Source organism: Gigantopelta aegis, chromosome 5 (assembly GCF_016097555.1).
Source record: "Gigantopelta aegis isolate Gae_Host chromosome 5, Gae_host_genome, whole genome shotgun sequence".
Lineage (NCBI taxonomy): Eukaryota > Metazoa > Mollusca > Gastropoda > Neomphalida > Peltospiridae > Gigantopelta > Gigantopelta aegis.
In genome coordinates this window covers 35,115,780-35,141,287 of record NC_054703.1, presented here as the reverse complement: position 1 = coordinate 35,141,287, position 25,508 = coordinate 35,115,780, and the positions used below count along the sequence as shown (strand labels likewise).

The 25,508-nt window shown below is 37.5% G+C and overlaps 1 protein-coding gene across 2 annotated transcripts in view; it reads right to left on the bottom strand.

Moving 5' to 3' along the window:
* The window catches only part of LOC121373685 (CUGBP Elav-like family member 3-A), a 67,505-nt gene extending 63,807 nt beyond the window's left edge, over positions 1 to 3,698 (bottom strand). For both annotated transcript variants that reach the window (XM_041500410.1, XM_041500411.1), the window contains exon 1: positions 3,460 to 3,698. In XM_041500410.1, the coding sequence (XP_041356344.1) occupies positions 3,460 to 3,472 (13 nt within the window). In that variant the 5' untranslated portion in view covers positions 3,473 to 3,698. The remainder of the gene's footprint in view (positions 1 to 3,459) is intronic.
* Between the last annotated feature and the right edge of the window lie 21,810 nt (positions 3,699 to 25,508).

The following is a 25,508-nucleotide window of genomic DNA, read 5'->3' as shown; positions in this document are numbered from 1 at the left end:
AAGGCCATGGTATGTACTATCCTGTCTGTGGGATGGTGCAAATAAAAGATCCCTGGCTGCTAATCGAAAAGAATAACTCATGAAGTGGCAACCGCAGGTTTCCACTCTATATATCTGTGTGCATGGCGCTTAACCATGTCTGATGCCATATAACCATAAATAAAATGTGTTGAGTGCGTCATTAAATAAAACATGTCCTTCATCAATAGTATTTCCACTATATTCCTGAAATCATTCCTTTCCAGTTCATTTCAGCAGTCATGCATGTTTAGTCTATTTCAGCAGTCATGCATGTTTAGTCTATTTCAGCAGTCATGCATGTTTAGTCTATTTCAGCAGTCATTTATGTCCAGTTCACTTCAGTAGTCAGTCCATTCCAGTACACTTTCCGAAGTCATCTATTTCCACTTCCTTTTAGTATTTATTCATTTCCAGTTCATTTCTAAATTTAAGTCACTGATTTCCAGTTCATTTCTAAAGTCATTCATTTCCAATAAATCTGAAAAGTCATTTATTGCCAGTAGTTTCAGCAGTCGTTCATTTCTAGTGGGTTTTAGTAGTCATTTATCTCCAGTCCAATTCCTTTGCAGTTCATTTCGGCAATCCTTTACTTCCAGTATATTTCAGTAGCATTCATTTCCAGTATATTTCAGTAGCATTCATTTCCAGTATATTTCAGTAGCATTCATTTTCAGTATATTTCAGTATTAATGTTTTCCCAGTTATTTCGGTAGCCGATTTGGATTCATGTCTTTTCCACCATTTCCAAATTAGAAGGAAATGGTTTACTTAACGGCACACTCAACATATTTTATTTACGGTTATATGGTGTCGGACATATGGATAAGGACCACACAGATACTGAGGGAGGAAGCCCGCTGTCGCCACTTCATAGGCTACTCTATTTTTATGAGCAGCAAAGGATCTTTTATATGCACCATCCCATAGACAGGATATCACATACCACAGCCTTTGATATACCAGTCGTGGTGCACTGACTGGAGCGAGAAATAGCCCAATGGGCCCACTATATAACAGGGATAGAGTCCCAAACCGGCCGCGCATCAAGCGAGCACTTTACCACTTGCCTACGTCTAGCCCCTTTCCAACTTAGAACATAGTGCTTTCAAACTGGATGCATGCAATTTTAGATGTATTGATTTTTCCATTACTTACATGTAAACAAGTGCCACAGGTACATCCGTCGTAGACAACAATTCATTTCATCAATAATGTAAAAACCATTACTCTGCTTGACCGACCAAGCACGACACTTACTGTGAAATATTTCCATTGTTTTCAAATGAGCTAAGTGTGTTATACAGCTAGTGGCATACAGCAAAGTGTTTTCTCGTTAGTGTATATAGCATGTACAGGTAACAAGCATAAAGAGAGAAAAAAGGTATCATGTGTGTTTCTTTATGTATGACATAAAACATGTATGTCACGCATATGGAATAAAACAGACATTTCATTGTATTATTGTCAAATGACATATTTCATTTGATCATGGTAAAATATTCCTTTGTATTATTGTCAAATGATATCTTTCATTGAATTGTGGTGGAATATTTTATTGTATTATTGTCAGATGAAAAAAATATATATTATTTTACTGAACCATTGACAAATAAAAGTGTGTTTTTGTTTTAGTGAACCATACATTTTAAGCTATTATTTCACTATATTACTGTTAAATGAAACATGTTTCATCATGTTTCATTTTATTATTATAAATAAAACATACATTTCTTTGTTTTCTTTCTATTGCATGAATTATATTTCAGTATATTATTGTCAAATGACACATACATTTCATTATAGTAACATTATACAATGTAATATGTATTTCATTGTTTACTTTCTATTAAATTAATCATATTTCAGTATATTATTGTCAAATGACACATACATTTCATTATAGTAACATTATACAATGTAACATGTATTTCATTGTTTACTTTCCATTAAATTAATCATATTTAACTGACAGTCAAACGAAATATACATTCATTGTATTAACATTATCCAATGTAACATATATTTCATTGTTTACTTTCTATTAAATTAATCATATTTAACTGACAGTCAAACGAAATATACATTCATTGTATTAACATTATCCAATGTAACATATATTTCATTGTTTACTTTCTATTAAATTAATCATATTTAACTGACAGTCAAACGAAATATACATTCATTGTATTAACATTATCCAATGTAACATATATTTCATTGTTTACTTTCTATTAAATTAATCATATTTAACTGACAGTGTATTAATGTCAAATGAAACATGTTTCATTGTACTCACACTGTCAAATGAAACATAGTATTGTACTAACATTGCCAAATGAAACACATTTCATTGTACTAACATTGTTAAATGAAACATACATTTCATTGTATTAACATTGCCAAATGAAACATCATTCATTGTATTAACATTGTCTGATGTAACATATATTTCATTTTCTTTCTATTAAATGAATAATATTCAAGTGACTGTGTATTATTGTCAAATGTAACATACATTCATTGCATTAACACTGTCAAATGAATAATATATTCACTGTATTATTTAGTGTCCAATGAAAGATTATAGTTCATTGTTCATTGTTATTTTTCTAAAACATATATTCTTTTCTACTCCAGTTGTATAAATGTCATACATTCATACTCTGCTTTCCTTCTTTCAAATACAGCATGAATATTATACGACATATTACAGTTTGGTTTACATATATATGTATGTATGTTCTGTAAAATAATGTATATAGGCCTATCTTTCATTGCACTTCCCTTACTGTCAAATGTTTGAAATATAAATTAATTTCTTTTAGTACACTTTCTTAGAATAACATCTAATATAATCAACTTCTGGGAACAACAATTAAATACAAGACATTTTTTTTTTTTTTTTTTTTGTTATCGGAGCAATCAGCATCTGTTCTATTTATACAGTTACAAAGAAAACATTTCAATTTAAATTCCTCGACAGATGATTTTGGCAAAGGCTTTCAAGAATATCTGCAGCTGGGCTACAGTAACAAAGAAATCGGGAGGGAGCCAAAGGGAAAAAAAATCAATAATTATAAAATTCCTGCACAAATAATGTCACAAACGGTTGCTAAAATCTTTAAATAGAACAAACAAATCCTTCCATTTTACACCAGAATAGTTTTAGAATTCAAAAATTCAAAAATTGATATATTATTTTACATAAACAGATAATTTAAATTTAAAATCACTGGGGACGGACACAAAGAAAAGGACCCGTTTTCCTTCACCATTCACAAACAAGCATGAATATATCGGGAAAAAAAAGAAAAAAAAAAAGTTAAAAAATTTCAAAAATCCCACAAAATAAGCGACAAAAAAAAAAAAAAAAAACACGTAATTTTCTAATAATAAAACTAAAGAAGTAAAATGAAAGATAACAAAATGTGTACCTACCTCCAACCACCATGGTGATAATGTAATTCTACAACAGTGGGTTATAAGAACTAAAAGAGTTACAACAACAGCACAGCCGCAATAAAGACACACAACACAAAGTTACACACAAAACTACTGTCCACAGCCGCCTCCGTTTGCCACTGCTAACTCAACTACCAGCCAATATAAAAGGGAATATATTTATAGCGGCATGCTTATTCATAAAGGATCCCCGTCGTCCGATTGGTTCATTCCGCCGAGATGGAACCGCCTCCATTGATAGTTTACTACAAACCCATTAACCGGCACACTTCATGGGCACCGGTCTTTGTTTGTGGTGGCTTTTCAGTTAAGGACAAAGAACCTGCCACCCCTTGGATGGAGAATGGACCGACCCGACTCCCCTGATGCAGGGATGGCGGTGTGTGTGGAAGGGGGGGGGGGGGGGGGGGATGATTGATGGATGGAACTAATGGGGGCTGTGTACATCATTTTGATTTCCTCGAGAACTAGTAGCCAGATTGCGCCTAAGTTCGGGTAATTTCCTGCCAAAGGCATGCAGTGTTTGGGATTATCGGGCGCAGATATTTCGGAATAATTTTATTGATTTTTGTTTGCATTCGAGAAGACAAATTGAGACAGCTATATTCTCTGGGGGGTTTTTCTTCTTTTTTTTCTGTGTGGCCGAATACAATGTCATGTCGTGTCATATCCATTATTTTATACAGTAAGGGGTTTTTTTTGGGGGGAGGGGATGGGGGGATTGTTTGTTTCTTGTTTTTGTTTAACTTACATTAAAATAGAGTCATTTCATACCCAAGTTATATTAGCATTATAATTTATACTGACATTAAAATTTCCCATGCAGTATGTATTTGTCATTGTTTGTTTTGATGTTATTGTCTGTTTGTTGTTGTTTTTGTTTGTTGGTGGGGGTTTTTTTTTTTGGGGGGGGGGTTGGGGTTTTTTTTTGGGGGGGGGGGGGTTGTTGTTGTTTGGGTTTTTTAGTGGGCTGATTTGGTCTTTTATCGTTAATTTAAAATTATTATGAATTCTGATTATATATAATTTCTGTTCTGGATCAAGTACCATAAAAAAGGGAGTTAATATTCCAAATAAAAACAATGAATATATTAAATATGCATAACTCTTGAATCACGTTACATTATTAATTTTATATCAGCTATAACAGAACATTTTGTATAGCAAGAGCTGGGTTTTTTTATCTTGTTTTGTTTGTGTGGGTTTGTTTTGTTTTTCATTTAAAAAAAATTAAAAAATGATAGGATTCAATATTCCCAATTAAAAATGATTAGTATGTCAAATATATAGGTTTGCAGTGTCATATCAGATTTGGTAAAAATAATTTCTCTCCTTTTTAAAACTGTTTTCTTACATTTAAATACAATTCCAGAATCAGTACTAGAAAGACAAAAAAAAAAAGAAACAAAGAAACAGAAACAGATACAGAAACAAAAATCACCAAACAAATAAATAAATTAAATTAATTAAATAAATAAATAAATAATTTTAGTTTTAGAGGCAACCAAAACTATAGAAACAACTAACAATTCCTGTCAATCCATGTATATGTCCATTTGTCTATCCATTCATCCATCCATCCATCCATCCATGACTGTCAATCCATGTATCTGTCCATTTGTCTATCCATTCATCCATCCATCCATCCATCCATCCATGACTGTCAATCCATGTATCTGTCCATTTGTCTATCCATTCATCCATCCATCTCTTTAATGATGGAATGTTATACCTCAACAGGGCCTCTATGATGGGGAATAATCCTTTTTCAAACCCAGTGTGGGGCTTGTTGTGGTCAGTGGTGTTTGGTGCCATATGAATGGACTGGTCCATTGTCCAGCCCAGATGTGATTGACATCACAGCCAGGTGGTCAGGGATAACAACATGTCTAATTTCTCTCTTCTGCGATAATGAACATCTGGGATCCAGTATTCTTGGGCTTTTTTAAAAACTCTTTTCCTGATGCTTTTTGCTACTGTTATTTTTTTTCCCTCTATTGTTTGTTTGTTTGTTCTACCTTCTTTTAAAGCATTCATTTCTGTGTGGTAGTTATATAATTAAAGTGAAAGATCATTACTGTCCGAATATGTTATTTATTAATTGTAAAAAATATTTTATTATAAGAAGGAAATGTTTTATTTAATGACACACTTAACACATTTTATTTACAGTTATATGGGGTTGGACATATGGTTAAGGACCACACAGATATTGAGAGAGAAAACCCGCTGTCGCCACTTTATGGGCTACTCTTTTTGATGAGCAGCAAGGGATCTTTTATTTGCACCATCCCACAGATAGGCTAGCATGGCCTTTGATGTACCAGTTGTGGTGCACTGGCTGGAATGAGAAATAAGCCAATGGGTTCACTAATGGGGATCGACCCTAAACTGACTGCGCATCAAGCGAATGCTTTATCATTGGGTTACGTCCCACCCACTATTTCATTACATTGTCACATGCTGTACATAAATCAGGTAATATAAATATATGTACACAGAGGTTAAAAAGTACAGCATCCGGCCAAACGACCTAAATCAGGTAATATAAATATATGTACACAGAGGTTAAAAAGTACAGCATCCAGCCTAAATCAGGTAATATAAATATATGTACACAGAGGTTAAAAAGTACAGCATCCAGCCAAACGGCCTAAATCAGGTAATATAAATATATGTATACAGAGGTTAAAAAGTACAGCATCCAGCCTAAATCAGGTAATATAAATATATGTATACAGAGGTTAAAAAGTGCAGCATCCAGCCAAACGGCCTAAATCAGGTAATATAAATATATGTATACAGAGGTTAAAAAGTACAGCATCCAGTCAAACGGCCTAAATCAGGTAATATAAATATATGTACACAGAGGTTAAAAAGTACAGCATCCAGCCTAAATCAGGTAATATAAATATATGTATACAGAGGTTAAAAAGTACAGCATCCAGCCAAACGGCCTATGAGATAGTTCAAATATTTAAAATTCTAAAATATTTAAAGGTATACTGTCACGGATTTATGGACCTTATTTCTCTAAAAATGGATAATAAATTAAAAATTACATTAATTGTTGGAAACCAAATCTAGCTATTGTATCACCTTAACTGAACCAGGATGCAGTAAAATCCATGTCAACCCTCTCGACAATTTTATTTTTTGAATTATGGACCATTGCCGTAATTCAATTATTTTTACAAAATATCATTACTAAATGGAGTATGGTGGTTATGAAGATGGTTGAATAAAGTACATTTAGAGACAAATCAAATTATTTTTCTTCAGGTAATACTTTGTTAGACCATTAAATAGGTCAGTGGTCTGTGACAATATGCCTTTAAAAGCACATTGTGCTATAACTATGAAGGAATATAGTATGAAAGAAAGGAAGAATAAATCAAGTAAAAAGAGAAGAAGATGGTAAAGAAATGAAGAACGAAAAGTAAAAATAAAGACTTTCTTCTTTGACAATGAAATCAGCATGTCACCAGTGTCTAACATATTCTGTTTATTAACTGTAAAAATGAAAGAACGAAGAGAAAAAAAGAAAAAAAAAGAAAAAAGTAAGGACAAATTAGAGATAAAGGAGAAGTAAAAAAGAAAAGTAAAAATAAGTGTTTACTTAAAACACAATACTTTTATTAAGCTTGGTCATTTTATGACTAAATTTGGATGGATGGATGGGTGGATGAGTGGGTGGGTGGGTGGATGGATGGATGGATGGATGGATGGACGGACGGACGGACGGACGGACGGACGGACAGACGGACAGACGGATGGATTGATATGGCATGGATTAAGATGGATGGATGGATGGATGGATGGATGGATGGATGGACGGACGGACGGATGGATGAACGGACAGATGGATAGATAGATGGGTAGGTGGATAGATGCTTAGGTGGATAGATGGATGGACAGACAGATGGACGGATGGACGGATGGATGGATGGATTGATATGGCATGGATTAAGATGGATGGATGGATGGATGGATGGATGGATGGACGGACGGACGGACGGATGGATGGATGAACGGACAGATGGATAGATAGATGGGTAGGTGGATAGATGCTTAGGTGGATAGATGGATGGACAGACAGATGGACGGATGGATGGGTAAATGGACAGATGGGTAGGTGGATAGATGGATGGATGGATGGATGAATAAATGAATGGATGAATGAATGAATGGATGGATGGATGGATGGATGGATGGATGGATGGATGGATGAATACATGAATGGACAGATGAATACAATTAGATGAGATTAGGATAGATATTTAACAACACCCCAGCACGAAAAATACATCAGCTATTGGGTGTCAAATTCTGGTATCATACAGGAGACAAATTCTAAACTTAACCACTCCATCCTTACCCTCCCTCACCCCTCCTCCCTCACCCCTCCTCCCTCACCCCTCCCTAAATTCCTGACTCTCCTTTTGCAGTGGGATGCATGCCATAGCCATAACTGTTCTGCTGTCAGCCTGGTCTGAAGAGCACTTCCTGCCTGCAGTAGAACCAGACCAGAGACCGTTTACATTTTAAAACAAGTGTTCCCCGCATCTTCCACACCGATGGCTGGAGCTGCTGCCAACTCTGAAATGACTTCTCCAAGACAGGAAGCAACAATGAGCACCAGATGCCATCCATGTCTGTGCTAGTTAAAGTAGTCAAGAGATTTTTTTTTTTTTTTTTTTTTTTTTTTTAAACCCAGTAATTCTATGATGGATCTCCGATTCTGTTATAGTCACCTCTCGGAAGTTAAGTAAGTTTTAAAAGCTAGAATGAAGATAAAAGATTAAATTGATAGAAAGAAGGGATGAGTGTGGATCATGAAAGAATAGAAGGAAGGAAGGCATCTGTGCATACTGATTAACACTAAAGAAAAAAATCTCCCAATTTAAAAAAAAATATTTTTAACCCCAGTAATTTTGTGATGGGTCTCTTATTTTGTTATAGTAATCTCTCAGAAGTTAAGTAAGTTTTAAAAGCTAGAATGAAGATGAAGATTAAATTGATAGAAAGAAGGGATGAGTATGGATCATGAAGGAATAGAAGAAAGGAAGGCATCTGTGCATACTGATTAACACTAAAGAAAAATCCCAAGGTTATTTTTTTTTTGGTGGGGGGGGGGGGGGGTTTAAACCAGTAATTGTGTGATGGGTCTCTGATTCTGTTATAGTAATCTCTCGGAAGTTAACTATATTTTAAAAGCTAGAATGAAGATAAAAGATTAAATAAATGGAAAGAAGGGACAAGTGTGGATCGTGAAATAATAGAAGAAAGGAAGGCAACTGCAGATGCTGACTAACTCTAAAGAAAAATCCTAAGGAGAATATATATATATATATATATATATATATATATCAGGGCTTCTAGATTATGGTAGCCCCACTCCCATGGCTAGTGATATTCAATGTTGGGCTAGTAAATCATGTTCAGTTCAATAACCTATCCTATGGTTGCCATAGCAACTAAACATGACGCTGGAGAGCTGTGACAAACAATCGGTGTGACCCACTAAAAGACAGAGTGCACGAAAAGTTGTTGTCCTAATCAACATGGCCGACCTAAAGTTTGTTTTGTTTAATGACACCACTAGAGCACATTCATTTATTCATAATCGCCGTCGGCTACTAGATGTCAAAACATTTGGTCACTTTGACATATAGTCTTAGAGGGGAAACTCGCTACTACAATTGTTCCATTAGTAGCAAGAGATCTTTTATAAAATTTGTTTTGTTTAACGACACCACTAGAGCACATTAATTTATTGATCATCAGCAACTGGATGTCAAACATTTGGTAATTTTCACATATAGTCTTAGAAGGGAAACATGCTACAATTGTTCCATTAGTAGCAAGGGATTTTTTATATGCACCATTCCAGACAGGATAGTACATACTATGACCTTTGATATACCAGTAATGGTGCACTGGCTGGAATGAGAAATAGTTCTTTAATGGCGATATTAAACAAATCAAAACAAAACTAAAATTTGGTTTTTCAACTTGTTTTTGTTTACTTGCTACTACGACATGTTGAGAGTTGTGACAAACACAATGCCAACCAAGAAGTAAGCTGAACATGTCTGATGTCGTTAATTGGTGCTAACGAAGTATTAACTGGGCAGAGAGTTCACTGGTGTCACCTCACCTATTTGTTTGAACACCCAACAATTAAGACAACTCTTGTTAGTGTCAGAGTACCATCGGTCACTGGAGCCTAATTCACTGAACTCTCGCAACTTTGCGATCTCGCAGAGCAATGCTAAAAGACTTATGGTCTAGCAGAGCCTAAGAGACCTTTGTGAATTAGGTCCCAGTGCCCCTGCATTTCACAAAGCGATCTTAGCCCTAAGATCACCTTAAGTGCATAGCTACCTTATGCACTAAGGTAATCTTAGTGCTAAGATCACTTCATGGAAAAGGGCCCTGGTTCGATACAAGCTCGTAGTACACAAGCAGGAGTGACATATGAAATTTGTTAACCATATTTGGTAGCCGACATATTTCCTCGTAAGTGGAAATTCAGATGTCGGTTGTTATTTGTATATGGCATCTACATGAGCATGATAACTGTTGTACATGATGTAAAATATTGGTTTCTCTAATCCATCTCATCCTAATCACTTTGATTTACACTTTGATCTACCCATAATCAATTGTGTGTCTAAATACTGGTAACAAATGACAATATATTTAGCTAGTTTTACAAATTAACTGTCTAATTCTCTAATGAAGGCAGGGGGGTGGTGAGGGTGGGGGTGGGGTGGGGTGGGTGGGGGTGGGTGGGGGCAAAACATAGGGTGCACATTGTGATGAAATCGATAAATGTTTAAACATTTCCTATTTTAAGATATTCATATAGTGTAGAACAGTAGGGGTGAGACATAGCCCAGTGGTAAAGCACTCGCTTGATGTGCAGTCGGTTTGGGATCGATCCCTGTCAGTAGGCCCATTGGGCTATTTCTCACTCCAGACAGTGCATCACGACTGGTACATCAAAGGCTATGGTATCAAAAAGAGTAGCCCATGAAGTGGCAACAGTGGGTTTCCTCCTTCAATATCTGTGTGGTCCTTCACCATATGTTCAATATCTGTGTGGTCCTTAACCATATGTCTGACACCATATAACAGTAAATAAAATGTGTTGAGTGCATCGTTAAATATACTATAGAACAGTCTGCAGGTCTTTAAATCTGAATTAAAATATAAAAAAATCCAGGAAAAAACCCAACACCCCCAAAGTTTGTTTTAACGACAACACATCACTTAATCATCAATCAGTTAAAGGATGTCAAACATTAAAATTTTATAATAATGACACATAGTTTTCAGAAAGGAAGGAAGGAAATGTTTTATTTAACAACACACTCAACACATTTTATTTACAGTTATATGGCGTTAGACGTATGGCTAAGGACCACACAGATATTGAGAGGAAACTTGCTGTCGCCACTTCATGGGCTACTCTTTTCGATTAGCAGTAAGGGATCTTTTTATATGCACCATCCCACAGACAGGATAGTACATACCACGGCCTTTGATATACCAGTCGTGGTGCACTGGCTTGAATGAGAAATAGCCCAATGGGCCCACCGACAGGGATCGATCCCAGACTGACCGTCCATCAAGCGAGCGCTTTACCACTGGGCTACATCACAACCCCATAGAGGAAACCCACTACATTTTTCACTCAGCAGCAAGAGAAATTTTATATGCATTTTTCCATAGCACGCACATCACTAATGCATTTTTTAACATTTTTAACATTTTTCAATTAGCAGCAAAAAAACGTTTGCATGCACCTTCCCTTAGCACAAACCACTTACAGGGCTGCAGAAAGTACTCGCTCACTCATGTAAACATTCTGACAGACGAGTTATAAAATACAACTACCAGCCCAATGGTTTATCTGTCTTTTTCATTTCATACCGGCCTCGGTGGCGTCATGGCAGGCCATCGGTCTACAGGCTGGTAGGTACTGTGTTCGGATCCCAGTCGAGGCATGGGATTTTTAATCCAGATACCGACTCCAAACCCTAAGTGAGTGCTCCGCAAGGCTCAATGGGTAGGTGTAAACCACTTGCACCAACCAGTGATCCATAACTGGTTCAACATAGGCCATGGTTTGTGCTATCCTGCCTGTGGGAAGCGCAAATAAAAGATCCCTTGCTGCCAATCGGAAGAGTAGCCCATGTAATGGCGACAGCAGGTTTCCTCTCAAAATCTGTGTGGTCCTTAACCATATGTCTGACGCCATATAACCGTAAATAAAATGTGTTAAGTGTGTCGTTAAATAAAACATTTCTGTCTTTCTTTCTTTTGATTTCATCTGCCAAGTGATGTTGATCACTTACCAAGTGTTCTTAATAATGTTTATATATCTATCTATCTATCTATCTATCTATCTATCTATCTATCTATATATATATATACCATCTGAAGTAAAGCCACTGTATAATGTAATATTGTTAATAATATATTGTTCTACAGACAATTCTGGTGGGTGGGCTAGTAAATTGTAATTGGTTCTGGTTCGGCGGGGCTAGTGAAATATTTTCTATTTCTGCACCCCTGACTTATGGTATGTAGTTAAACAAAAGAACCTTAATACGCTCTTTCCCATAGTACATACCTGTACCACTTTCATTTCATTTGAACTTATTTTTGTGCTTATATCCAATTAAGGTTCAAGCATGCTGTCCTGGACACACACCTCAGTTATCTGGGCTGTCTGTCCAGGACATAGTGTTAGTGGTTAGTGAGAAAGACAAGGGTGTAGTGGTCTTACACCAACCCACTGTGTGGGAAGCCAATACCAGGCTGCGAACCCTGTATCTACCAGCTTATTTTCGTGCTTATATCCAATTAAGGTTCAAGCACGCTGTCCTGGGCACATACCTCAGCTATCTGGGTTGTCTGTCCAGGACAGAGGGTTAGTGGTTGGTTGTTAGTGGTTAGTGAGAGACAAGATGGTGTAGTGGTCTTACACCTACCCACTGAGTCATTAAAACTTGCTCTGGGTGGGAGCCGGTACCGGGCTGCGAACCCAGTACCTACCAGTGGGTTAGTGGTTGGTTGTTAGTGGTTAGTGAGAGAGAAGAGGGTGTAGTGGTCTTACACCAACCCACTGAGTCGTTAAAACTCACTCTGGGTGGGAGCCGGTACCAGGCTTCGAACCCAGTACCTACCAGCCTTATTTCCGTGCTTATATACAATTAAGGTTCAAGCATGCTGTCCTGGACACACACACCACAGCTATCTGGGCTATCTGTCCAGGATAGTGGTTTATTGTTAGTGGTTAGTGAGAGAGAACAGGATGTAGTGATCTTACACCTACCCATTGAGTCGTTAAAACTCGTTCTGGGTGGGAGCCGGTACCGGGCTGCGAACCCTGTACCTACCAGCCTTATGTCCGATGGCTTAACCACGACACCGCAGAGGCCGGTTATGCACCACTAAAGCAGATTAAGTTGTATCTATGCAAAAGTCAGAGTACAAAGGATATTTTGACATATTTAAGTTAACAGAAAGAAAGAAATGTTTTATTTAACGATGCACTCAACACATTTTATTTACATCTATATGGCGTCAGACATATGGTTAAGGACCACACAGATTTCGAGAGGAAACCGGCTGTCGCCACATAGGCTACTCTTTTTACGACAGGCAGCAAGGGATCTTTTATTTGCGCTTCCCACAGGCAGGATAGCACAAACCATGGCCTTTGTTGAACCAGTTATGGATCGCTGGTCGGAGCAAGTGGTTTACACCTACCCATTGAGCCTTACGGAGCACTCACTCAGGGTTTGGAGTCGGTATCTGGATTAAAAACCCCATGCCTCGACTGGGATCCGAACCCAGTACCTACCAGCCTGTAGACCGATGGCTAACCACGATGCCACCGAGGCCGGACAAATTCACAATGATTTCCTATACTGGCTATTCTATCTAAAAGACTAGTGTACTTTCCATACCCATTGGGGCGTAAAGTGCTCACCTGATGCCCAGTCAGTCTAGGATCGATCCCAGTCAGTGGCCCATTGGGCTATTTGTCATTTCTATCTCAAAGGCTGTGGTATGTGCTATCCAGTGTGGGATGGTGCATATAAAAGTTACGTTGTTACTAATGGAAAAAAGGTAGCAGGTTTCCTCTGATGACTATGTGCCAGAATTACTAAATGTTTGACACCCAATAGCCGATTATTAATAAAGCAATGTGCTCTAGTTGCTCTAGTGGTGTCGTTGAACAAAACAACCTTTAACTTCTTCTATACCCATGTTCTGTTATTTTATGGTATATCAAAGGCCGTGGTATGTACTACCCTGTTTGTGGGATGGTGCATATAAAAGATCCCTTGCTGCTAATCGAAAAGAGTAGCCCATGAAGTGGCGACAGTGGGTTTCCTCTCAATATCTGTGTGGTCCTTAACCATATGTATGACGCCATATAACCGTAAATAAAATGTGTTGAGTGTGTTGTTATATAAAACATTTCCTTCCTTCTGTTATTTTATGTTAAAACAAAATCCTAAACAAATTCCTGACTTCAATATAGTCTTGTTAATCAAATGCTTTCTTTTTTCTTCTTTTCTTAAAAAAAACATACCTTGCCATTATGAATAGTTTTAGTTAAACATGCAATTTAAACAAACGTCAACCAAATGATTACTTTCAAAATAATATCAGACAAAATTTCTCGAAAAACATTTACGACACGATGACAGGTTTCACTGCTTTTTCGGCGACATTAATTTGATTTCTACCCATTTCCATAGCAACAGCCTTGGGGCCCTGCGCATTCCACTCTTGTTCATAATTGAGCTGCTGTATTAACATTTTCCCGCATCTCAAGTTTTAAAAAAATCAATAAATTCCACCATCTTGTCATTGTGTGCATGAATTCCGACTTGTTCTTCCCTTAGTCATCCCTTGAACCCCCCTCCTCCCCCCACCCCACCACCACCGCCAGAACCAGAAGCATGCCTGCAGAAGATAGGGTAAAGAGAAGCAAAAAAAAATCAATGCAGTCTTTGACAATTTTGAACTTGACAAATTTAATGGTCGATCAATAACAGGAGTTTGTTACCGACAAAGATGGCAAAAGCTGGCGATGAAAGATGGCGGATTAGGAAACACTGGTACACAGTGGCATGCTACACCGGTGGCCTTGATAATTAAAGAGGCAATCTCAAAATCTTTTGTTTTTAATATTTTTTATTAAAGTTGCAATCTCAAGAATTAAAAAAACAAAAATCTTCATCTATCTTCTTATATAAATCCCATATTCTTCCTGGGGAATGTGGTCCTTCTATTACTGTTGGATGCAGTTGTGTGTGATTCACCTAGGTCACAAACATAGGGCAGGAGTTAGGGCCCTTACTGGCGTTTATGTCAGTGTAAAACAAGTTTGTTGTGTTTAACAATACCACTAGAGCACATTGATTTATTAATCATCAGCTATTGGATGTCAAACATTTGGTAATTCTGACATATAATCTTGGATGGATGGATGAACAGATGGATGGACGGATGGATGTATGGTTGGCTGAATAAATGAAAGAAAGCAAGAAAGAAAAGAAAAAACAAAAGAAAGAAAGAAAGAAACAATAAAAGAAAGAAAGAAAGGAAGAAAAAAAGAAAGAAAGAAAGAAAGAAAGAAATCTAAAAATGAACAACAGAATGAAGCAATGAACAAAGGAAAACTAATGAATGAAAGGTTTCTATCTACTCCACTAATCATGTGAAAGCTGTACCACACAGCAGCGTCCCACTGCATATATAAATTCCAAAGTCACCATCTCTCTTGAAAGATTTATGCCACACTTGAATGCATGCCGCATGAGTGGCATGGTGCATTAGCACACTGTTGGTGTACCTCCACTGTGTGAAGCAGTTGCATGTATCATTAGTCTGTGAATGTCGGCAACAATTAACTCCCAGCCTTGTCAGGTTCAGAGTCTAAAAGTGCCATCTCTACTAGACTCTAGGGGTGGCATGCAGCTTAATGGCCTCAGGTTCGCAGAGGCACAGGAATGATCATCATTATCATCATCAGGCTCAATTAACAGGTAAATTAAAAGCTGTGGCACATACTGTCCTGTCTTCAGAAAAACAAATATATTCTTCCGTTTTCAGAAGTAAATGTTTTGGTGGAAGCTGGTCCCCCCTACCCCACCTTTCTCACTCCGTCTGTCTCTGCCTCATTGTCTCTCCCATCCTTCCTCCCTCTCTCTCTTCTTCCTCTTTCTCCCTTCCTCTCTCTCTCTCTCTCTCTCTCTCTCTCTCTCTCTCTCTCTCTCTCTCTCTCTCTCTCTCTCTCTCTCTCTCTCTCTCTCTCTCTCTCTCTCTCTCTCTGTGTCTGTCTCTCTCTCTTCCCTTCCTCTTTCTCCCTTCCTCTGTTGATCTCTCCTCCCTCCCTCTCCCCCGTCTCTCTCTCGCCTCTATCTCATCTCCCTTTTCCCCTTCCTCTCTCTCATTTCACTCTCCTTCCCTCTCCCTCTCTCATCTCTCTTTTCCCCTTCATCTCTTTCTCTCACTCTGTGCCCCATCTCTCCGCATCCCTCTCTCTTTTTTTCGTCTATCTCACTCTCTCTTCTCTTGTCTCTCCCATCTCTCTTTCAACACAATCACTAACAGATAGTCAACTATACAAAATTAATCGGGTTATAGACCACTGTAATTAGAGGAACTGTGAAAAAATAGCTAGACTTAACACCAATACATAAAACATGTGATTGGCTGCATGCAATAAGTGGAAACCAATGTTTGGGTTGATAGTGACTTAATATCTTAACTGTCCTCTTTACTTGTCATTTGTGTGATACAGAAAACAAATGGGTATCGATGGATGGATGAATGAATGGATAAAAGGATGGATGGGTGGTTGGATGGGTGAATGGATGTATGGATGCATAGGTGCATAGGTGGATGGATGGATGGATGGATGGATGGATGGATGGATGGATGGATGGATGGATGGATGGATGGAGAGATGGAGAGAGGAATTGATCCTAGACTGACCACGCATCAAGTGAACACTTTACCACTGGGCTACACCCCGCCCCCTGGATGGATGGATGGATGAAAGGATGCATGGGAGCATGGGAGCATGGTTGCAATGATGGATGGATGGATGAATGGATCAATCGATGGGTGCATAGGTGGATGGATGGATGAATGGATCGATCGATCGATGGGTGCATAGGTGGATGGATGGATGGATGGATGGATGGATGGATGGATGGATGAATGGATGAATGGGTGCATGGGTGCAATGATGGATGGATGGATGGATGGATGGATGGATGGATGGATGGATGGATGGATGGAATGGATGGATGGATGGATATATGCATGCATGGGTGGATGGATGAATGAAAGGATGAATGGATGGATGGGTACATAGGTGGATGGATAAATGGATGGATGGATGGATTAAGATGTACCGAGAATAAAATGTTGAGGCACTGCACTACTTTAGTGCAATGAAAGCGGTGTACTTTGGTTGTTCATTTAGAATTTATTGATTTGTACTGTAACATTTCACGAGACTGCAGGTGATTACTTCACTGGAGTGCACGACACGACATGGATAAGATTTGTTTTTTTCCCCAGAGGTGTTGCAAGTGAATAAAGTACATAAGACTACAGCTATATGTTATTAATGTATTTCATGCGGGTTATAAATGCGATAAGATATGAAAGCATGTGTAGTATCTTAATATGCTTGGATTTTAACAAGACGCTTATTGTACGTGGGTGTTTTTCTCATTTTAAAAGTCTTCAAGTCAAGTCGTTATTGCACTGATGGGCGGCATTAAGCTCAGTTGGTTGAGTGCTCGCTTGAGGTGCTTGTGTTGCAGGATCAAACCACCTCATCTGACTGGGGTTTTTTCTTGTCCAACCTTTGCACCACAACTGGTCAAAGGTCATGGTATGTGCTATCCTGTGAAAATGTAGCAGGTTTCCTGATGATTACATTAGTAGCAAGGGATCTTTTATGTGCACCACTCCAGACAGGATAGCACATACCACAGCCTTTTACATAGCAATCATGGTGCATTTTTTAAAAATTCAGTGCAATGTAATCAACAACCACAGGTGGAATTGAAGAGTTTCATTGCAAAAAGCGATAAATGCCATATTAAAAAAACATTTGTGCGAACACCACTCAGACACTGTTGACATGTAGACAAACACAAGTTCAAATTCAGTTTTTAGCAAAACGCGATACGATTGTCTGAAGATATATCGCAGATTGCAGAGAAACTGACGTAGTGTTTATGGTGGTTTGGAATAAAACGTTTTTAGGATTGGGTGTGTATAGTGGTGTTTATCGCATTTTGTGATGAAACTCTTCAATTATAAACCAAGTTTTATTGACCTAGGACCTATAGTTTGACCTGAACGCAAAACTTTAAAACAAAACATATTTTGGTGGAGTGTACTCATCTTAAAGAAACTCAAACTTGTATTGCAATTAATTTCTTTGTGATACTGAATTTTATTGTAAATTTTAATATTACATATCTGTGATATTTGTATTTTTTGCACAGTTCTTTCCACTGTGTTTTTATTTAACAATTGAATTTTTATATTGATGCTGATCATCACATTCTTTCTGCATTTACGAAAGTTTGACACCCAATAGCCGATGTGTATGGGTTCTTTTCTTGCTGGGGTGTCGTTAAAGATCTATTCTATTCTATTAAAACAAAAGTTAACGCTGTCGCCAACGCCACTACCACAACCATCGTAACAGTAATACCTATATCTGGCCTTTTTACTTCGTGAAGACAAGACAAAGAAGGGCACTTCATGAAGACAAGACAAAGAAGGGCACTTCGTGAAGACAAGACAAAGAAAGGCACTTCGTGAAGACAAGACAAAGAAGGGCACTTCGTGAAGACAAGACAAAGAAGGGCACTTCATGAAGACAAGACGAAGAAGGGCACTTCGTGAAGACAAGACAAAGAAGGGCACTTCGTGAAGACAAGACAAAGAAGGGCACTTCGTGAAGACAAGACGAAGAAGGGCTCTATTTGTGAAGACAAGACGAAGAAGGGCTCTATTTGTGAAGACAAGACGAAGAAGGGCTCTATTTGTGAAGACAAGACGAAGAAGGGCTCTATTTGTGAAGACAAGACGAAGAAGGGCTCTATTTGTGAAGACAAGACGAAGAAGGGCTCTATTTGTGAAGACAAGACGAAGAAGGGCTCTATTTGTGAAGACAAGACGAAGAAGGGCTCTATTTGTGAAGACAAGACGAAGAAGGGCTCTATTTGTGAAGACAAGACGAAGAAGGGCTCTATTTGTGAAGACAAGACGAAGAAGGGCTCTATTTGTGAAGACAAGACGAAGAAGGGCTCTATTTGTGAAGACAAGACGAAGAAGGGCTCTATTTGTGAAGACAAGACGAAGAAGGGCTCTATTTGTGAAGACAAGACGAAGAAGGGCACTTCGTGAAGACAAGACGAAGAAGGGCACTTCGTGAAGACAAGACAAAGAAGGGCACTTCGTGAAGACAAGACAAAGAAGGGCACTTCGTGAAGACAAGACAAAGAAGGGCACTTCGTGAAGACAAGACGAAGAAGGGCTCTATTTGTGAAGACAAGACGAAGAAGGGCTCTATTTGTGAAGACAAGACGAAGAAGGGCACTTCGTGAAGACAAGACGAAGAAGGGCACTTCGTGAAGACAAGACAAAGAAGGGCACTTCGTGAAGACAAGACAAAGAAGGGCACTTCGTGAAGACAAGACAAAGAAGGGCACTTCGTGAAGACAAGACGAAGAAGGGCTCTATTTGTGAAGACAAGACGAAGAAGGGCTCTATTTGTGAAGACAAGACGAAGAAGGGCACTTCGTGAAGACAAGACGAAGAAGGGCACTTCGTGAAGACAAGACAAAGAAGGGCACTTCGTGAAGACAAGACAAAGAAGGGCACTTCGTGAAGACAAGACAAAGAAGGGCACTTCGTGAAGACAAGACGAAGAAGGGCTCTATTTGTGAAGACAAGACGAAGAAGGGCTCTATTTGTGAAGACAAGACGAAGAAGGGCACTTCGTGAAGACAAGACGAAGAAGGGCACTTCGTGAAGACAAGACAAAGAAGGGCTCTATTTGTGAAGACAAGACGAAGAAGGGCTCTATTTGTCGGAAACATTTCACAAAAGTAAAAAGTCTTTTCAGTGCACCAAGTAATGATTATCCCAATACACCAGTCACAATTCTGTACTGATAAGCTTTCTCACAATTCTGTACTGATAAGCTTTCTCACAATTCTCTACTGATAAGCTTTCTCACAATTCTGTACTGATAAGATTTCTCACAATTCTGTACTGATAAGCTTTCTCACATTTCTGTACTGATAAGCTTTCTCACAATGTTAATCACAGTAAAGTTTGTTTTGTTTAACAACACCACTGCAGCCCTTGAAATTTGGACAAGTTTACTACGGCAGTTAAGTGCCATCTCAAATCAATTTTGCAACAGCACTACGGCGGCAATTTTAAAGAAAAGATTAATGCTGTCAAAATTATTCATCTATGATCCACTGCAGTAATAATATGCTAAAAGATGACATCTCAGCTTTACTTTAGTGCGCTTCTGTACCGGAATAAACCGATTTATATTAATTGAGGAAAAATTGGGCCACACTAGATTATAAATGCTTTTTTCTGGGATCTGTAATTGGACAGAGTTCAGAGAAAAATGCCTACAGATTTTTCATCACTCTCAGATTTGCGATAGCTTTTGCGATTTCTGCGGCGAATTTCGAGGACTCCCACAGGAGCACACTGATTAACTAATCATCGGCTATAGTAAAACAAATCAGAATACAGTCAAGGGGCGGGGTTTAGCTCAGTCAGTTGAGCACTCGCATGAGGTGGTTGCGTCGCAGGATCGAACCACCTCGGTGGATCCTTTCAACTAATTTCAACTAAATGGATCTTTTCTCGTACCAACCAGTGCACCACAATTGGCCAAATGCCATGGTATGTGCTTTCCTGTCTGTGGGAATGTGCATACGAAAGATCACTTGCTACTATTGGGGAAAATGTAGCAGGTTTCCTCTCTAAGACTATACATCAAAATTATCAAATGTCTGACATGCAATTAGAATTTTTTTTTATAGCAAATAGCAAATGATTAATACATCAATGTGTTCTAGTGATGTCGTTAAACAAAACACATACAAACTTTTTTACTGCGTAAAGACAAGACAAAAAAGGCCTCTATTTGTCGGAAACATTTTCCAAAGTAAAAGAATCAGACCAGAGATTTTCCAGTGCATCAGTAATTATGATAGCAATACAGCAGTCACAATTCTGTACTGGTTCACTTGTTTACAAGACATTAATCACAGTAAAATTTGTTTTGTTTAACGACACCACTGGTTCACTTGTTTACAAGACATTAATCACAGTAAAATTTGTTTTGTTTAACGACACCACTGGTTCACTTGTTTACAAGACATTAATCACAGTAAAATTTGTTTTGTTTAACGACACCACTGGTTCACTTGTTTACAAGACATTAATCACAGTAAAATTTGTTTTGTTTAACGACACCACTGGTTCACTTGTTTACAAGACATTAATCACAGTAAAATTTGTTTTGTTTAACGACACCACTGGTTCACTTGTTTACAAGACATTAATCACAGTAAAATTTGTTTTGTTTAACGACACCACTGGTTCACTTGTTTACAAGACATTAATCACAGTAAAATTTGTTTTGTTTAACGACACCACTGGTTCACTTGTTTACAAGACATTAATCACAGTAAAATTTGTTTTGTTTAACGACACCACTGGTTCACTTGTTTACAAGACATTAATCACAGTAAAATTTGTTTTGTTTAACGACACCACTGGTTCACTTGTTTACAAGACATTAATCACAGTAAAATTTGTTTTGTTTAACGACACCACTGGTTCACTTGTTTACAAGACATTAATCACAGTAAAATTTGTTTTGTTTAACGACACCACTGGTTCACTTGTTTACAAGACATTAATCACAGTAAAATTTGTTTTGTTTAACGACACCACTGGTTCACTTGTTTACAAGACATTAATCACAGTAAAATTTGTTTTGTTTAACGACACCACTGGTTCACTTGTTTACAAGACATTAATCACAGTAAAATTTGTTTTGTTTAACGACACCACTGGTTCACTTGTTTACAAGACATTAATCACAGTAAAATTTGTTTTGTTTAACAACACCACTGGAGCACTGATTAATTAATCATCAGCTATTGGATGTCAGACATTTGGTAATTCTGACACTAGTCATCAGCTATTGGATGTCAGACATTTGGTAATTCTGACACTAGTCATCAGAGAAAACTCACTACATTTTTCCTAATGCAGCAAGGGATCTTTTATAATAATAATAGTAATGATAAATTCTTTATTTAGTGAGGGTAACACAGTTAGCAAAAGCTAATCTTCCCTGAGGCTCTCAGGTACAAACAATACAGAATTACAATACATACATTTATGAACAAATAGAAAATACATATATTGCAATAAACATATGTACAAATGATATTATTTTAGAAAATATTTCTTGAGTCTATATTTAAAAACAGCAGTATTTGGCGATGATCGGATAGCTTTAGGTAATTGATTCCAAAGTACTGGTCCAGAGTAACTGAAAGCATGTTTAAATAAAGACATTTTAGGTTTTGGAATTAATAGATTTCTATCCTCTACATTTCGAAGGTTGTAGGGATTGATTTCTCCAACATATTAATAAGTTTGAAAGATAGTTTGGGGCTTCATTGTATAGACATTTATAAATTTGTAAACATTTGTGATAGTGGATTCGTGATTCCATTGTCATCCATTTTAACTGTTTAAATAGTGGGGCAGATGGAGTAATAGGATCTACATCTAATATCATCCTTGCAGCTCTCTTTTGCAGTTTTAGTAAACGTTCTAATCCATCCTGATTACAGTTTCCCCAAATTACACAGCAGTAATCGATGAGTGGTAAAATATACCCATTGTAGAAAAGTTTTCTTGCATCTAAATTTAAATACCTAATGATTTTCGATAACAGATACAGACGTTTAGAGATCAAGGAACACACGTTTAACCTGATTTGTCCAGTTTAAATTATTATCAACTTTAATTCCTAAAAGTTTTTCACAATCAGTGTGTTGCAGATGATCTGAATTTATTATAAGAGAAATATCATTTTGGATTGTAACTTTTTGTCTTGTTCCTATAGTCATATTTGGTCTTTTTTGTGTTTATGAACATTTTATTATATGCATTTTCCTACAAACCAGAAAGCACATACCACAGCCTTTGCCCAGTTGTCCCCTGCGCGTGCTGTAACTTCACCGTGGTGCAGGGGTGTAACATTCTCTTTGAGAATGGCCAATACAGCACAAATTGAAATTTTGAGTAAAAGTCAGTATCTATCTGTGATATTTGTAATTTTGCATAGTTCTTTTTACTGTGTTTTTATTTAAATCTTAAATGTTTATATTGATGTTGATCATCACCTTATTTGTTTGCATTACCATAGTTTGACACCCAATAGCCGATGTATTTTTCGTGCTGGGGTATCGTTAAACATTCATTCATTCCTTGCTCAGTTGTAATACACTGGTTGGAACAAGAGAAAACACAATCAGGTCAATGGATCCACCGACGTGATTCGATCCTGCGACACAAGCACCTCAAGCGAGCGCTCAACCTACTGAGATAAATCCAGCCCCCTTAATCACAGTAATATAAAAACTGACAGAACTAAAAATTAAAGAAAAACAAAAACAAAAATCTATTAGTTTTTCACAGCATGTTCATTATTTCTTTCCTACCCAGAATCAGCTTTCAGGAAAGTAATGTAATACTTTCTAAACACCTGATTACAGGTGTCGGGCAGTGATTAGTCACCTACGAGGCAGATGAGAGATGAGAACAATGTAGCCGTATAAGAGGATATTACTTCTGGAACACAAGACTCATCGGAACGCGGACAATATCGTGATAGAGGAGACACAGGTTCCTCATTAATGGTCTATGTATTGATTTGTTTCTGTGTTTTCAGTCTATATCTTGTGTGTAAAACTAAGCTGTGACTGTACGTGTCAGGTGACTGCAAGGGTTATTGAAAAACAAAAGAAAGATGCTCTAAAACAAAGAATGATAATCTATGAAAAAACCAGGCCGAAGTCGTCAATAGGAATTCATGTTTAGTGTTACTTTAAATAGTTAACACAAAAATTCCCCTTTTTTTTTAAAACAAAGTAAATAATACAAAAGAATATCTTGACTTTCTCATTGCAAAAGATAAATTGGCTACAAATATTCACTACCTAATAGGGGCTGTGTTAGAGTACATTGATTAATCATTGGTTATTGGATGTCAAGCATTTGGTAATTCTGACTCATAGTCAACAGAGGAAACCTGCTAAAAAAATTTTATAATGCAGCAAGGGATCTTTTATATGCACTTCCCACAGACAAGATAGTACATACCATGGGCTTTAATATACCAGTCGTGGTACATGGGCTGGAATGAGAAATTGCATCAAGAGAGCGCTTTACCACTGGACTACATCTCGCCCCCCCCCCCCCCCACTACCTAATAGTCACAATTTCACCAAGGCAAAGGTAGAAACAATGGCATTTGACTAGTACATAAAAACTGTGGTATGTACTGTCTTGTCTATGGGAAAGTGCATATAAAAGATCCCTTGCTGTTTTATCATTAAGAATAGCCAGAATGAATAAACGAACGAACGAACGAACGAACGAACGAACAAATGAACGAACGAACGAATGAATGGAAGAAACAAAAAAAAGAATGCATAAATGAATGAATGAATGACAGAAAGAAAGAAAAAAGAAAAAAGAAAGAATGAATGAATGAATGAATGAATGAATGAATGAATAAATGAATGAATATTTAACAAAGGAATAATGACACTCAACACATTTTAACAGCCATATGACACTGGATGTGTAAAAGCCGGTACCAGGATATGAACTCAGTACCTACCAGCCTCAGGTCTGATGTCTTAACCACTACACCACCACCATGATGGTCAGTGGTCACCAGAGTAATTGGAGGCTTATCAGAGGACTTTCCAACATCCGAGTGCTCAATGTCGTATACCATTAATCAATATTCATTAAGTGACAAGTCTAACACTATCCTCTCTTTGTCTCTCTACCTAAAATCTCCAATTAGAGTGCACTTGCTACTAGTCATGTAGAAAATAGTATCCCAGTCTCACATATAAAAAAATTCCCCAACTGTACATTTTGGAGTTTGAAATTAAGTGGCAAATACAAATTTCTATAACTCTCAAGTTAAAGTTTGTTTTGTTTAATGACTCCACTAGAGCACATTAATTTATCAATCATCACCTATTCTGACTCGTAGTCATCAGAGGAAACCCGCAAGGGATCTTTTATGTGCATAATCCCACAGACAGGATAGCACATACCACAGCCTTTGATATACCAATTTTGGGGCACTAGCTTTAGCGAGTTGTCAAGAAAAATTCATAAACATTTTTTTTTTTTTGAAAACCATTTGTGATAAAAATAATGATGGAGTACATTAGGTTCCTGGAGATGACAACAAATATTATTATCCTGCTGCTCTGTACAGACGCACTGTGCCAGCCCAGCGAACCGAGATACAAAGAACATTTATTGATCTGTGGGTGATTTTCAAGATGTACTCGTAGATCTTGCAATCATTGCCAACTTTATGTAAGGGCAATAAAAATGGGCTGAATTTACAAAGCATGATATTTTGTTTTCTTAAACGCAGGTGTTTACGCATTGTAGAAAGAAAGAAAGAAATGTTTTATTTAACGATGCACTCAACACCTTTTATTTACAGTTATATGGCGTCAGACATGGTTAAGGACCACACAGATCTTGAGAGGAAACCCGCTGTCGCCACTACATAGGCTACTCTTTCCGATTAGCAGCAAGGAATCTTTTATTTGCGCTTCCCACAGGCAGGATAGCACAAA